We start from the raw sequence: 16,952 nt of genomic DNA, 5'->3' as shown, positions 1-16,952 counted from the left end.
GCAGCGGGCGATGGGTCGAATATTTCTCACAGTTCTTCTGAGAGACAGATGGTTCTTCTTTTTTTAAATATGCTTTTTTAAAAATTGATTTTAGACAGAGAGGCGGGGAGAAACATCAGTTGCCTCCTGCACCGCCCCCCCTCTACTGGGGATCAAGCCCACAACCCAGACATGTGTCCTGATCGGAAATCCAACCTTGGTGCACCAGATGGTGCTCAACCAACTGAGCCACCCCGGCCAGGGCCAGATCATTCTTCTGCTGTCCTGTCTCCTTCTCTGACTCCACAACAACGATCTTTGGAACCAGGTTTCTCCCTCTCCATTTGCAGATCAACAAACCAACATTGTTTACAGGGATTTCAGTGAAGGGCTGTCAGACCAGAGGGACCCAGTGTTTTTCTCCACCACAAACGCTGCACAGACCGAAAATCAAATGTCAACATAGCTTTCAGAAATAATGTCCACTTTATCAAAAGGCTTTTGGGAGAAATTTCTTTAAATAAGAAACTCACCCACTTCGTTTACAGTTGATTTCAATTTATAAAAATAAACGGAATAGCAAGAGTTTTCAGGAATGGTTAGCTTTTTTAAAAAAACAGGTTCACTTACAGTTTTAAAGGTGTGTGTGTGTGTGTGTGTGTGTGTGTGTGTGTGTGTGTGTTTAAATAACAGGTGCTAATGCCATGAAAATTTATACAAGACTCTTAAAACTGATATTTTATTCAATTATTTACATAGCAGTCATTGTGAGCATGTTTGCTCCATATACTGCTCTTTCTTCACCACCTCGGATTTCTCCACCTGAAATATGGTTTGGAAATTTACTTTGGCGAATTGTAAGTGCCAAGTTTCTCCTTTTACCCCTAGCAAGTAACTTGAGCCCATTTTGGATTAAGGAGCTATTTCTCACATAAAAAACAGAAAATGAGGTGACTGTATTAAGGGCCACACCCAGTTACGATAGCCTTGTTCAGGCCTGTCCTTGCAGGAGTCAGAGCTCCCCGTCCTCACCTTCGATCTACATTGAATCTCTGACATGGCTTCTCATGCTCCACCGCCTTCGGGTATGAACACAGTCACATTTGTTTTTCCAAGTAATAGACTGCAAATCAACTTACCTTTACTCCCCAAAACAAGAATATGTCCTCTCTATCTCCTCCACCCAAAGAGTCCAAGAACTCAGTCCCAAGCTTTCCAAACACCAGCTAGAGAGAGAGATTCGTGTCTACCAGCCCTGTCGCTGTGCTTGCAACCACAGGTGTGGCTACTGAATGCCAGATTCCGTGTTCTTTGTGAGCAACTTTTATGCTCAGATATTCACTGAGCGCCTTCCATGGACCGGGCACGGGGGCTAGCTAGGCACAAGGATGTTGGTGGGAGCACATTGGACATGGCTTATGCCCGCCTGTGCTTGTCCCAGGATAATGGCATGCAGGGGACGATGCCTTACTGAACCAGGGCCACAGACCAGCTTGAGGCGCTGCATGCTTGGGTCCCACAGATGCAGCTCTCCTGGATCACATACAGGCTCACACATGACACCTGCCGACCACACACCAGTCCCCTAATCATCCCTATCGCTGAAAGCAAAGGGACACGGATAAGAATCCTAACAAACAGGCCTTATCCAGATTCCCCCAGTTCACTACACTGACCTCACACCGAACCTGCCGAGGCCACGACCCTGGACTTCCAGCCTCCAGAACTGTGAGAAATAAATGCTTGCTGTTCCCAAGCCACCCAGTCCCCGGAATTTTGAGATAGCAGCCTGAACCAACGAGGACATTAGGAACCATTCTCCTCAGTTCCCCTGTGTTATCGGATTATCACAATAAAACACATGATGGGGTTGAGTGGAAGAATGTGAATTTTTTTTTTTTACATAATCTGTCTTTAAGTTGAAAGAAGAACCTGGTGAGGCAGATTTGCAAAGCAAAGGTGATAGATAGTGTGCAATATTCTCCATTGCCTCAAATTGGGAAATTCAATAAAACCAGGTTGGGGCCTGCTTTCATCTATGGAGAGAGTACTGCCAGTATCAGCACCAACACACCTGTAGCAGCACCAGCACCGCCTGTAGCAGCACCAGCACCGCCTGTAGCAACACCAGCACCGCCTTAGCAGCACCAGCACCAGCACTGCCTATAGCAGCACCAGCACCGCCTGTAGCAACACCAGCACCACCTGTAACAGCACCAGCACCGCCTGTAGCAGCACCAGCACCAGCACCGCCTGTAACAGCACCAGCACCGCCTGTAACAGCACCAGCACCAGCACTGCCTATAGCAGCACCAGCACCAGCACTGCCTTAGCAGCACCAGCACCAGCACCGCCTGTAGCAGCACCAGCACCGCCTGTAGCAGCTTGCTTACTTCCAGGCTGCAGGTAACGCTGACGGCAGGCATCCTCTGGCCCTTTGTGAAGCACTAGGTGCACAGATCTTTATCTGAACGCCTCTCCCTCTGCCCCACCTATGTGTCCACACCTTGCTGGGCCCTCTGCCAGGGCTGATAGGAGAGCAGGAAAAGCCTGGAGACCTGGGCACAGGCTTCTCTCTGCCGCTTACTGTGTGACCTTGGGCAAATCATTTAGCATCTATGAGGTATCCTTATCCAAAAAGTGGAGAAAGCAAGACAAAGCTCACGGGATTATTGGTGAGAGCAAACAAATGACCTGCTAAGTTGGTGTTGAGGAGCAGTGTCAGACAAAGGCTGCTTGGTGATACTTTAGACTACACCAGGCTCAGCACCTCTGTGTGTCCCTTATCACCTCCCAGTCATCCTGGCCACACCACTGCGGGGACTGGCCAGCTGGGCAGCACAGGACACCTGACACCTGCCCAGGTGGACACCTGCTCCTGACATCTAATGGCTGATTATGAAACCAGGTCTGGCTCTACATCCCGAAGCTTCTGTGGACAAGGAAGGCAAAGGTGGATCCACGCACAGTGAGGGAAAGGTGGTTAGGAGTTACAAGCTGTAGGCTCTTGTTTAGGGAGAGTAAGATCATCCCGCATGGGACCTAATTCCAGATCCTTCCCTGAGAACTGACTTCAGGGATAGATGGCTCCTGGAGCAAAGCAGACCTTTTTTTTTTTTTTTTTTTCCAGCATCAAATTATCAATCGGTAATTTTCAACGGTGGTTATTCAAACTAGGTATTGAATGTGAAATATATAGATAAGAAACTAATTTTTTTTCTTGGTATAAAGCTGATAATGTGATCACATAGAAAATGTCTTTATTTTTGAGGGATGCCAAATTGTACCAGTAAAAATAAATTTAGGAGTGACGTATCATGATGTTTATAACTTATTTTCCAGTGGTTTACAAAAAAAACTTATATATTTATGTTTTATACACACACACAAAAAGAGAGAGAGAAAAACAAATACGGCAAAACATTAACAATGATTAATCTAGATGACAGGTATACAGGGATTCATATTACCATTCTTTCTGTAGGTTTGAAAAACTTTACAGTAAAAAAGTTGAAGCCCTAACCAGTTTGGCTAGTGGATAGAGTGTCGGCCTGCAGACTGAAAGGTCCCAGGTTCAATTCTGGTCAAGGGCATGTACCTTGGTTGTGGGCACATCCCCAGTAGGAGGTGTGTAGGAGGCAGCTGATCGATGTTTCTCTCTCATCAATGTTTCTAACTCTCTGTCCCTCTCCCTTTTTCTCTGTAAAAAATCAATAAAATATATTTTTTAAAAAGTTGAAGAAGTTGTATCTATGAATTTCGTGCACCAGGCCTCTAGTATATGTATAAATGTGTGTGTGTGTGTGTGTGTGTATATATATATATATATATATATATATATATATATATTATATGAAGTTTTTCATTTCATTTTCCAGTGGAGTGTATCATTGGCTACATTTGCATACTGTATCATTGGGGTTTGCCTGTTGGCTTCCAAGAAGGAGCATTCCCATGATCAATGTATACCCAGCCCCGGCCAAATTCCCAGCAGGAATCTGTTCACAGGTGGGTTGGCACGCTCTCTAACACGGAGCTCGGGGGCCGCGTGCCTGGTGTCCCCGGATGTGCCCCTTGGCTGTGCCTCTTGCCATGGTGCTTCTTCACGTGGCAAACGTGGCCGTTGGCATGCTTCTTGGCTGCTTGCTTTCTCATCCACTGCTTAACAGTGTGGCTGTGCGGGCTGACACAGATCCTCCGGTGCCTGACGTGGAGGCTGCCAAAGAGGCAAGGAACACGTCACGGACAGAAAGAACAAGGAGACGCTCACTCCCAGGCAGTTCCCACGCTCAGACCCTGCAGGCGCAGGCCTCCCCGCGAAGGGCACTCACATGACCGCCGCCAGGTCACAGTCCCCGTCAGCTCTCTGGATGCGACACACGCTCACTCTGTCCAGGAGCCGCCGGGGAACGTGATGGGACACCGCAGTGCAGCAGCTGGAGGCGACGGGAAGTATGGCTGAAAGGGGACAAGAAAGAAAACGCCACACCTTACAGTTTGTGGGACAACGGCCTGGTTCGCATCTTAAAGACTCCAGGGAGGCTGGCTGGTGTGGCTCAGTGGTTGAGCGTCGACCTCCGGACCAGGAGGTCATGGTTCAATTCTCACTCAGGGCACATGCCTGGGTTGTGAGTTTGATCCCCAGGGCGGGGTGTGCAGGAGGCAGCCGATCAATGATTCTCTCTCACCGTTCATATTTCTAGCTCTCTCCTTCCTTCCTCTCTGAAATCAATAAACATATATTTTTTTTAAAAAAATAAAGACTCCAGCCCTAACCGGTTTGGCTCAGTGGATAGAGCATCAGCCTGCGGACTCAAGGGTCCCAGGTTCGATTCCGGTCAAGGGCATGTACCTTGGTTGCGGGCACATCCCCAGTAGGGAGTGTTCAAGAGGCAGCTGATCGATGTTTCTCTCTCATCGATGTTTCTAACTCTCTATCCCTCTCTCTTCCTCTCTGTAAAAAATCAATAAAATATATTTTTTAAAAAAAAGACTCCAGAGAAACAGAATGTTAATCCACTTAGCAAGGGGCAGACAGGAACCGATGGGTGGCTTTGGTTGTAGACCCAGAGCAGGCCCCAGCTCTACCTTCCAGAACTTACACTGAATGGGGGACTGGGGGGCGGGGGCGGTGGGGGGGGGGCGGGAGATAAAACTAAGTACAGATGAAGCACAAACAGAGTGAAGAGATGAAAGCCGCTCCAGACAGCCATATGCTGGGGTTGCAGACTGACTGGGTAAAAGATGGAAGAAGCAGGTTGACACAGTCCTGAAGAGAGCCCCACGTGGCCCCGGAGCAGGTTGAAAAGGCCCCACTTGGGAAGGACTTGGCCGAATCCTGAAGGATCCAATGGGTGGAGGAAAAGGGAGACTCACCCAGACTAAAGCAGGTGCATGGCCAGGAGCCCATGAAGGCCTGGGTGGGAGGGGCGGGCTGGGAGAGGCCCGTGAGGGGGAAGGGGACAGATGTGATACTTTACACACACACAGTCCTGAGACTGGAAAGCACGAGGTGCAGAGAAAAGAGACCGCCGTCTGGGGGGAGCAGCTGGGAAGTTGAGTGACGGGGAGCACGAGGCACACCACGGAGGCCTTGATGTCGGTCTCAGGGGGTTCGCTTTTCTGAAATGGGGACCACTGAAGATGTGAGAAAGGAGAAGGGTTTTAGGAAAATCCCTGTTGTAGTGATAAGCAAGATGGACTAAAGCGGGGAGAGACTGCGGCAGGAAGTCAAGCTGGGAGGGGCTGACCTTACCCAGAGGTAAGGGGACGAGGGCAACGCAAATGTAAAAGGAAATCTCACCCCTGCTAAGTGTGTGTCTGCAGATTCCTGCCTGCCACAGGCGCACGGCATTCTCCTAGGCCTCCCATTTCACCAAGTGGCTAGCACATTTCTTTAAAAAAATTAGAAATTAAAACCAAGAGGCTGCAGGTGCAGCCTGGTAATAACAGACAGAAGTTAGAATGAGAGGCTGATAGAAACGAGTGAGCCGCTCTGTGTTGTCAGCTGTAAGCAATAGAGGCGCCTCTGAGTCCATGCTCCGCCCACCTGGAGACAGGCTCCTCACAGCGATGGAGCAGAGAGGAAATGAAATAAGGATATCTAGGTGACTCACTCTCTGGGCACCAAAATTCTCCATTGTTATTCATTCATCTATTCATTTAGTTTTTTAAAATATATTTTTATTGATTTCAGAGAGGAAGGGAGAGAGAGAAACATCAATGATGAGAGAGAATCATTGATCAACTGCATTGAGCCTGCAAGCCCGGCATATGCCCTTGACCAGAATTGAACCTGGGACCCTTCAGTCTTCAGGCCGACACTCTATCCACTGAGCCAAACCAGCTAGGTCCTATTCATTTAATTATTCAATAAACATTCACCGAACAGTTCCAGTCACAATCAACCGAAGGACTTATACGCATGCATATAAGCATAACCAATGGATACAAGACACTTGCGGGGGCGGGGCAGGTAAAGGCATGTACTGGGGGGTAGGGGAGGCCGGGGGAGGTCAATGGGGGGAAAAAAAGGAGACATATGTACTACTATTTGTAATACTTCAAACAATAAAAAAAAAGAAGCAACTAGAACTTAAAATAAATAAATAAATAAATAAATAAATAAATAAATAAATAAATAAATAAAACAATATGTCCCTGTCCTCCAGAGGCTGTGGTAGAGGAGACAGGCTTGGAACTAAATGCGCAGGGAATAACCGCATTGGCGCACTGTCACTGCACTTCTCAAATCTATGCTCCTGGGGCTCCCACAGGCATAAAGACAGGGGCACAGGCGTTCTCTAGAGCAAAACATTAGAGACCATCTGTATGTCTACCAGTAGTTAAATACATAATGGTACACTCTAAGGATGAGGTAGGTCTATATATGTTAACACATGAATTCCATAATTTATTAAGTGCAAAAAGCAAATTTTAATATAAGAACTACAAATGATTCCATCTTTATTACAAATATACACGCATACACAGAGGAAAAGATGTGGAAATACTTAGCCCTAATTTACTAGTATAAGAAAAGACTACTTCTAGAAAGGGGACAAATTTTCAACTCGCCTGCAATACTTGTAATTTTTTAAAACTTCCAGTGCTAGGCAGGTTGGGACGAGTCCTATAGAAGCACAGAAGACTACAGAACACCACCCGGGGAAGATGGGAGGTATCCAAGGACGTGACGTTTGGACCCAGTTTTGGAGGATGGGTCAGCTTTCACTGGTTGAAAGGGGGAGAGGAACATTCCTAGCAGCAGGAACTTCACGCCCAGAACCCTGGCGTGGAAGAGAACAGAAGACTGTTTATCTCACAGAATCGGAGTCACGTTTGAGGAATCTGGTGTCTTAAACAGGGACAAGTCTCCTCTGGCAAGATTCTTGTCAGCAGCAGTCCAAGGAGGAGGCTCGGACTGCGGCCTTGTGCAGGGCCCGGGGAAGGTGCCTTGACCTTGGTCCCAGACCTCAAGGACGATCTGTGTCATGGTCACTGGAGCTCTTTCCCTCCAGAAAGAAAGACTTGCACCTGCTTCCCCGCCCCGCCTGTCCTAACAGCTCAGTGCTGCTGCTTTTGGAACAGAATCCCGGCTTCATATAAATCAGTGACAACCTAGCTGCAGCCCAGGACATCTATATCTCAATTCTCAGGGAATTAACGTATACATACAGCCTCCAAGTCGACATTAATTATATAGCTACATGAATTCCTTACAAAAATGTATGTCTTCAACGACTACTAAACCATGCATTCAGGGGTCCTCAAACTACAGCCTGCGGGCCACATGCGGCCCGCCAAGGACATTTATCCAGCCCGCCGGGTGCCGCTGCCTGTCCTGCTTAGCAGCCGACTCGTCCCGGGCCCGCAGTGCGCATAGGAATTTGTTCATAGTTTTTTTTTTTAAACTATAGTCCGGCCCTCCAACGGTCTGAGGGACAGTGAACTGGTCCCCTGTTTAAAAAGTTTGAGGACCCCTGGTTTAAATGAAATATATAGCTGAAATATACCCGCATAAGCCAAATAAATTGTTAACTTCTGCTCATCTTCACTTCTGTTCTCAGTTAGTGTCACCCAGATCTGCAGCAGCCCAAGAAAGGAAAATGTTTACATTGCCCGGGGCAAGCTGTTTCATGCCACAAGGATCTCTCTGCTTCCCTCTCAATCTAGAGCCAGTCAGAACTTTCCGAGCTGTTATGGGTGTAAGGAGTGTGTATAAGGCACACCCCACACCACCCAACCAGATTCACTGGAATAGGAAAAGCATCATTCGTTCAGCAAACAGGCATTGAGGGCCCCTCTGTGCCAGCCCTGAACTCTGCATCAGAAATAAACCAGGCATAGTGTCTGCCCTCAAGGGAGGAAGGCAGTTAAACCAGTAATCAAAACACAGCAGACGTGTGGACAGGCGCGTTCACTGTGTGATGGGATTATAAGGGACAGAAGCCAGATTCAGAGAGCCACATACTGCCTGACTCCGTTTATATGAAGTGTCCAGAACAGGCAAATCCATAGCAACAGAAAGTGGATTAGTGGTGTCCAGGGGCTGGGATCGGGGGTGGGGAGTGACTACTTACAGGAACGGGGTCTCTTTTGGGGGCGATGAAATGTGCTGGAATTAGAGGTGATGATTGCCTAATTCAGCGGATGCACCGAAAACACTCAATGGTGAATTTTATGGTATGCGAATTATATTTCAACTTTATAAAAAGTGCTATAGGAGAACAGCACATTGGTTGTCCTTACATTTATTAATACATTTGTTTCTTAAAATGAATTTTTTTTTCCCTCTAGCTATGCTGTGCTGCTTATTCTTCAAGTCAAACTGTTTTAATATCCCCTCCCCCCCCCTCCCAATTTGGGAGTTTATCCATGTGTCCATCTTACTATATAAGAATCACTGTGTGAATTCTTACAGAGTGTGTCACTAGCTATGTGTATATGACTTCTTCTGTGTGAGTCACTATGCTAGGGATGGAGGTAGGGAGACAAAGAGTTACTAGCTTCAAAGAGCTAATACACAGACCACTGCTGTGACCCAGGAAACTATAAAAGAGGAAATGGCTTTCAGAGTCATAGGCACACCTGTGTGTTTAAGAGTTTGAGTTGTCTGAGTGCTGACATCAATTCGAGAAATAGTCATGTTGGCGGATGTGACTGGTGCCCTAATGAGGAATTCTGAAATACATATAAGGCCAGAATCCTTGGAAAGTTCTTGAGGAGTCAGGCAATGAAGTAGGCAGTGGTTCTCAACCTTTCTAATGCCGCAACCCTTTAATACAGTTCCTTATGTTGTGGTGACCCCCAACCATAAGATTATTTTCGTTGCTACTTCAAACTGTAATTTTGCTACTGTTATGAATCGTAATGTAAATATCTGTGTTTTCTGATGGTCTTAGGGCGACCCTGCTAGCGGTTCTCAACCTGTGGGTCGCGACCCACAGGTTGAGAACCGCTGCTGTAGAGCCTAAGACCATCGGAAAACACAGATATTTACCTGACTTCATTGCCTGACTCCTCAAGAACTTTCAAAGGATTCTGGCCTTATATGTACTTCGGAATTCCTCATTAGGGCACCAGTCACATCCGCCAACATGACTATTTCTCGAATTGATGTCAGCACTCAGACAACTCAAACTCTTAAACACACAGGTGTGCCTATGACTCTGAAAGCCATTTCCTCTTTTATAGTTTCCTGGGTCACAACCCGGCAGTGGTCTGTGTATTAGCTCTTTGAAGCTAATGTTTTCTGATGGTCTTAGGCGACCCTGCTAGCGGTTCTCAACCTGTGGGTCGCTGTAGAGCCTAAGACCATCGGAAAACACAGATATTTACATTACGATTCATAACAGTAGCAAAATTACAGTTATGAAGTAGCAACGAAAATAATTTTATGGTTGGGGGTCACCACAACATGAGGAACTATATTAAAGGGTCGCGGCATTAGGAAGATTGAGAACCACTGGACTAGGGCAATGGGAAGGTTCTTTTGGACAATGTCGCCCCCTAGAGGTTTTCTCATGCAGTCTTCAGTCCGAATATTTCCATTTTTAAAGAAAGGTCAGCTACTTCCTCTGATTTCCACATCGGAGAGATTTAGCAGAGGCAATAAAGTTGAAAAAGGAATTAGTTGCCATTTATTCTGCATTGACATCGTTTTTATTCATATGATACGTTTACTTGTTTGTGGAAGCAAGCTGAGAAGGAATTAGGAAAACTACGCCTTCCTACAAAGGCCGCCTTGAATGCCACCATTGCAAGAGGCCAGGAAGCCCAAGGAAAGACCCTGCTTTTGTCCTAAGACAGGAATTCACACAGGCCTGTCTGATGCAGTAGGGGTTCCCGAGAGGGAAATGTGAGAAAATAAGAGAGAGGTCTCGCAGAGCAGGCTTGATAAAGCAGCGGGGCCCAAGGTATGAACAAGCAAAGGTCTGAGGTTTGTTGTGAGGCTTGACCCCCTTCACTCCCACCCCACTCCTAACTCTCCACCTGGAATCTCCTCTGACAGGTGATTTATGAGAGCAGCACCTGCTGGCTAAGGCCAGTCCTCTGGGGGATGCAGGTGAGCACCAGAGGGCAGGGAGTGGGTCAGCAGCACCTGCCCAGCAGGTAGGGCCTCTGACCCTGTGGAAGACCAGCGTCTCTACCCTATCAATCCACCTCGCCCCGATTCTTAGAGGGAAAGGACTCTTCTCTAGGACCCACAATTTCAGAATTATCAAGAATATTTGGGTTGGGGAATCATGGGAGAAATCTGTCATGACTGTCAGGCAAGACCAAAATCGGTTGTGGGAGGGGAGGATCAGAACATCATAATGTCACGGGCCAGTGAAGCCCAGACCAGGGATCTCCGTGGGTAACATCAGCCGGTGTGTTCCCTCTCCTTGGTCCACTCCTCAATAATTAGCATTTCTCAAAGCTCCATCCATGACTTTCTACTTTTTTCCCCCCATCTACATCTTCTCATGCTTTGTCAGTAACTTCAAAATATCTTTGTATGCTTTAACCTCTACCCCAAGACCCTGACATATATCCAGCTGCTCAAACATGCACTTGGATGTCTCACAGGCTCCCCTAACTCAATACTCAACTGAAGACATTCTCTCCTGCCGCTTTAACTTCACTCCTTTCCTCATCTCAGTTAACCATCATTTACAGTTACCCAAGCCAAAACCCGCATGGCATTCCAACCTCCTGCACCCCACAGCCTGCCACAAACTCCTGTAAGTTTTCCTTCCTTGACACTCAGATTTGCCTTTCCCTTTTCATCCCTCCTACACTGCCCAAGTTCAAGACCTCAGTCATCGGCTCCAGGCCTACTGAGCTCCCCAATTGCCTCCTTTCTCTCAGTTTTGCCCATTCTCCACATGAACCTGTGGTCCCACAGAACCCTGCGTTTCCCTGGCTTTCCCATATATAAAATTAAGGGTTTATATGACAGTCTTTTAAGACTCCCTCAGGACATCTTTCTATCCACACCTCAGCATAGAGTCTACTGTTAATGCTAAATAAACGTCTCTCAAGCTGAACTAAGTTATGTTGTAGTCCTATGTGTCTCATTTTACCTTGTTTAAGGCTCTTAATGCCATTTAAATATTTTTCATTTTCTTTTTCATTTTTTTAAAGAAAATAAGATTATCAAGGTCTTATGTACCAAATGTCCTAAAATTTCATAGTGCCTTTTAGAAACATCCCATCCCTCTATCCTCAAGCAATTAGGGGCCAACTCAATATAAGATAAATTATTTGTCCATTATACTTAATGTTTTAAAGATATTAGTATCTCATGAAATGCATTACTATTTGTCTTATTAATTAGGGTGCTATTGCTATTGATTCTGTTGGTTCTGAGTTGTTATCATTGTGGTTTCCAGTATTAAGTGGAATGAGTGTCTTGCTATGAATGTCCCTGATTTGGTTCTGTCAGTGGATCCCCTTCAGCCCCAGCCCCTCCCCTAATCCTTGGTCACTAAAGACCTTAGAGAGTTCTGTGTTCAAGACATATTAAGAGGAACTCTAAGGCACTACATATCAAACCTGGTGTATAAAAATTAGGTTTGGGTTTTGGGGAAAGGATCCTGTTACCGTAGAGACATAAACCAGCTTCCTCTCTTCCTTGGATGTATTGCACAATCTCTTGCTACTCAAGTGTGGTCCCCAGAGCTGCAGCAATGGTATCAGTCGGGGGCTTATCGGAAATGCACTGGTATAAAGGGCACAGCAACATGGAAATAAGGCAAAGACACCTGCTGTTGCTGGAGAAAGGACTCCCGGGGTAAAGAAGACATGACGAGAAGGTTCACTTGGCGGCTGGCAGTATCTCAAGCCGATGACCGCAATTTAAGAAGGCAATACATAAATAAACACAATGAGCTGAATGCGGTTGGTTAGAGATACACTTCCCCTTTCTAGTGGACTTCATGCCTTAGGAGACATGTCACACGTCACACATGGATGCCTACAAACAAAGGTGTCCTCTGCCGTCACCAAGCAGGCAGGAAGGACTCACCAAGCCATGATGCATGAAATGCTAAGCCCAAATACTGGTCAAGTCCTCCCTGGCGCTTTCTGGAACCTGGGATAATGTTTGGGTAATGGAGAGTGATGAGGGTTTTTCTTTACCTTCATAGGAAGCCACTTGGCCCCCGGCACTTCCCACAGCATGGACACTGGAGTGGCCAGGGGGTAGTCCAGAAGGGGGTGGGTGATTCGGGCTGCAGAGATACACTGAGAGGCGTGACTGCACAGTTGAGCATATGGAGCTAGCCAACCAGGTTCGATTCCTGACTCTGCCACATACTAGCTGGGCTACTTAATTCTCCGTGTCTCCGTTTCTTTATCTGTAATATCAGGGGTGGGTAATAGCACTCCTTTACAGGGCTGCTGTGAAGATTGCATGAGTGTGTACACTTCAGTGCTTAGGACAGGGGTGACAAATAGTAAATACTCAGTAAGTGGAAACAAACAGAAAAAGCACACAGTCCCTGCTCCATAGTAGGCATCCAGGTGTCTATCCAGTGCCTGTGGAATGTGTCGATGTATTGCCCCTCCACTTCAAAGTCATCCTCACTGGCCAATTCTGTGAAATTAAAATTAACATGGGCCCCTGAAATTCTTTTCCTTCGCCAGCTGTCGTGCCGTTACACTTTGTCGGTAGCGGGCGCTAGAGAGACCTCGCAGGGAGAGGGTTTGCCTGGCTCTTCTCAGCAGGCTCCAGCAAGGGCCCTTCTCCAGCACCAGGCTCTGGGAGAGCACAGCAGCCAGCAGCGCCCCCTTCCGGTGGCTTCGGAGCCGAGCGCCTCCACTGAGACAACTCCGTGGGAGGAACTACCCCCTGCACACTGGAGGGCTGGCTGACCAAGTGACTTTTGTCGCCCTTAGGTGAGCCAGGGCTGTGCCGTCTCCAAGGTGTGGCGCCCAGCCGGTAGGCTACAGGGTGCACGATCTCTCCCTTGAGAACTGTGCAGAACAACTTCTGAGCACACATGTATATTCTTGGGAACCCTCCCTCGTGAGTCTCCTGTGGTTACAACAAACAAAAGCTACTTTTCTTCAAGGATGCCAACAGCGCGTCTCTAGCAAGTATCTGAGTAGTGAGGGGCCATCCTAACCTGAGGCAGTGATTGCCAGTCAGAAGGAAGCCAGCCTGGGACTCAGCGAAGCCGGATCCCCAGCCTGCACCTGGTGGACACGGCCAGGCCCACAAAGCCCCGGACGTGGCTAAAAGTAATCTGGCTCGCGGCCCAGAGAGCGCACAAGAGACATTTTTATGGGCTCAGCATTGAGTTCTGGGAGCCGGTAGCTGTGTCAGCGGGTGTGGAGTATGCCCTCTTGTCTTTGGGTGGAATCCAAGGCTTTTCACTGTGGGCAAGTCAGCTGCTTCCTGATTGATGCAGAACACTTTGGGAATGCCAATCACTGGGCCATCACACCAGCGTGGCCATTAAAGGGATCATTAAGATAAGGGAACAGTTAATGCCTAGAGGAACAACGTGTATTTCCCTATGTCCCAAACTGGCACAGGCCACTTCCCTATTCCCTCCCCCAGCCTGGACAGTGGCCAAGGCCACCCTTGCCTCCTTCCCAGCACTACTCAGTATTCCTCCCTCCTCCTCCTTCTCCCTCCCTGGCCTTCCCCACCCTGCCCAGCTGAATCCCTGCCAACCTCCACAGGGCACCTGGGGCACAGGCCCTGGAAAGCTGTGGGGCTGTCCCTCTCAGTTCCACAGCTGGTCTCGGGCCGCCCCTCCATATTTTAACCCATCACTTACTTTTAAAGGGCAGAGGTGGGGCTTCTCAGACAGTGTGATTTTCCTTCGGCCCAAACGGCCTTAGGGAAAGCCCTGAGATTATCCCAAAAAGCTACTGTCCCATCTCCTCGGCTCCCTTCCTTTCTTTCTTTCATCACCACTGTTCCTTTGCTTTAAAAAATAAATTAATTTAATTAAAAAAATTTAAAATATATTTTTACTGATTTAAGAGAGGTAGGGAGAGATAGAAACATCAATGGCGAGAGAGAATCACTGACCTGCTACCTCCTGCACACCCCACACTGGGGATCGAGCCCACAACCCGACCAGGAATGGAACCGTGACCTCTTGGTTCATAGGTCGACACTCCACCATGAGCCATGCCGGCCAGGCACCACGGCTCCTTTTCAAACACCTGTGTGTGCTCCTGTCCAACCTCTCTGCCAGGACTCAGTCCCTGGACCCTGGGCCTGGGGCCTGGCAGGGTTTCTCATTGCCCTGTGCCCTCCACCTGCCCTCCCTCCCCGGTCCTGCAGGCGGTGCTGCCCCTGCTGCTGCGGGGACAGCTGGAACCGGATCAGGAGGCTGAAGGGAGATACTTCTGTGAATAAACATTTGCCCAAACGCTCTAGTTTAGATAAAGCCTCGGCAGGCCGACCTTTGAGAAACAGTGAAAGGGAGTCCTAAAATTTCAATGGTGAATTTTTCTGAAAAATTTTACAGAAACATATATAATGAAAACCGTTTGTCTTTGTCTTGATAAAATAGGCTGATAGGAATGAAGAAGAGATTGATCGGATTTTTCCTGTGCTCGGTACCATACATCCAGAGTCCCCAGACACAGGCCGCCAGGAAGCAGGCAGTTCATGGTGGCCAGATCTGATTGGTCAAGAGTAGATTTAAAATCCAATTTGCATACATGTATGTGTGAGTAGTGGGTGTGAAATTGGTCTGTTGGCTTTTACATTTTTAAGAGCAGACCAAACAAAACGCATATTTCACATCTGGTCTGGATTTAGGGAAACTTTGCAGGGTAAAGTTCAGAGAAGGAGATGGGGAGAAGAGCGACAGCTCAGTGAAGCTGTAAGCACCTACGTCCGGGTTTCCTAAACACAGTAGAAAAGATCTCCTCCAGTCCAAATGCAGCTATCATCTCCATCTATGTGTTAGCCACTCACTGCTTAAGTTCTCTTGGATATAATTTGTATAGGTCAGTCTCCCGCACCCCCCCCCTTTAAAAATATTTTTTTATTGATTTCAGAGAAAAAGGGAGAAGGAGAGAGAGCTTGAAGCATCAAATATGAGAATCATTGATTGGCTGCCTCTTGCACGCCCCCTACTGGGGATCGAGCTCGCAACCCGAGCATGTGCCCTTGACTGGAATTGAACCTGGGACTCTTCGGTCCACAGGCTGATGCTCTATCCACTGAGCCAAACCAGCTAGGGCCTGCAGGCCTTTTTAAGGTCTGATTGAAGTTTTGGTTTTCAGCATCTACAGAGCTGACTGTGTCCAGAAAACTTGCAACTTCCCAAACCCTAAAAAGTCTGTCTTCTTCCAGGAACATGCACCTTGCACCCCCACAGTGTAGTAGGTTAGGGTGAGGGGATGACGGATGAATAAGTGGGGCTCTGCCCCAACCTCTCCCTGGGGATTTTGTAAGACTCTCTCATCAGAAAAGAAAACGCAGCTCAAAGTTGACCTCATCTACCAGGTAAGCCAATCACTAAGACTCCTGTTCACATGAGGTTCCTTCCTGAAAGTTCTTGGAGATCAGGAATTGATCAGGAACATGCCATTCTCTTGTAGATCACTGGAAATTCCTAGCTGAAGACAGAAATGCCTGCTCCAAATTGCTGGCAGCCCCTCTATTCTGGGAGGCACCCCCTTCCACTGGGGGCTTGGAAGTGGGCACCCCACTTACCTGCTGAGGGGCGAAGAGCAGCCCAGGCAGCCAAGGCCAGGATGGCGAGTCCCGTCGGCTGCATTCCTGCCTGTCCCCGCTCAGGCTGCACCGCAGGCGAGGCTGGAAGGTCAGGAAATGGGGCTAAAGGTGTCCTTGGGTGCAGAGAACCAGCAGAAGGAAAAGGAAGCCAGGAGGCCCCGCCCGGGGAGGTGCTCGGGGAACCTATTTCTCAGGTTTCTTTCCTGGCCACCAGGCTCCTTTTTAAGACCAGACCTGTTTTCAGCCACTGGGCTCAGGCGAGGTCAGTGGCCGTCTGACAGCTGGTGAGGTTATTGGGAGTTGCGGGTGTGGGCCAGTCACTTGGAAACAATTAAAAAATGAAATAAAATAGCTACCTGCAGAAACTCCTCCATGGACCTATGCATCAGAATTTTGGAGCAGGAAGCCGGGAATTTTAATTTTAGAAAGCTCCCGAGGTGGTTCTGATGGACGCCTCCATGGAGAACCATTGCGTGAAGAAATCTGTTTTTAAATTGCTTGTTGAAACTAAAAGTTTCTGGGGACAAGGGTGACAAGTCATAAAAAACATTATCTGGTGGAAAGATACGAAACAATTCAACCCCACTCTGGTCTTGGTTTGCAGCCAAATTGCTTTTCCAGTGAAGCTGTTAGTTTCCATAGGAGAAAGTTAGCACAGGTCCAGGGGCCTCTTGCCTGTGGGCTGGGCCTGGTAGGAAGGAGCCTTGAGCAGGGGTGGGAGGTAAAGCTGTTGATAAGAAAACAGATGTAACCATTGAGCCATTCATTCATTCAG

At 47.8% G+C, this 16,952-nt stretch overlaps 1 protein-coding gene across 1 annotated transcript; it reads right to left on the bottom strand.

Moving 5' to 3' along the window:
- Positions 1-3,981: 3,981 nt before the first annotated feature.
- On the bottom strand, positions 3,982-16,220 carry CCL28 (C-C motif chemokine ligand 28; the record flags this gene model as incomplete). Its single annotated transcript, XM_080679232.1, has 3 exons — positions 3,982-4,195; positions 4,311-4,437; positions 16,157-16,220. 3 exons carry the CDS (start codon positions 16,218-16,220, stop codon positions 3,982-3,984), a joined length of 405 nt encoding a protein of 134 aa, XP_080535358.1.
- Between the last annotated feature and the right edge of the window lie 732 nt (positions 16,221-16,952).

The sequence above is a fragment of the Plecotus auritus genome, assembly GCF_963455305.1.
Source record: "Plecotus auritus genome assembly, chromosome: 7".
NCBI lineage: Eukaryota > Metazoa > Chordata > Mammalia > Chiroptera > Vespertilionidae > Plecotus > Plecotus auritus.
Note: the sequence above shows the minus strand (reverse complement) of the source record. Positions and strands in the feature narration are given on the sequence as shown.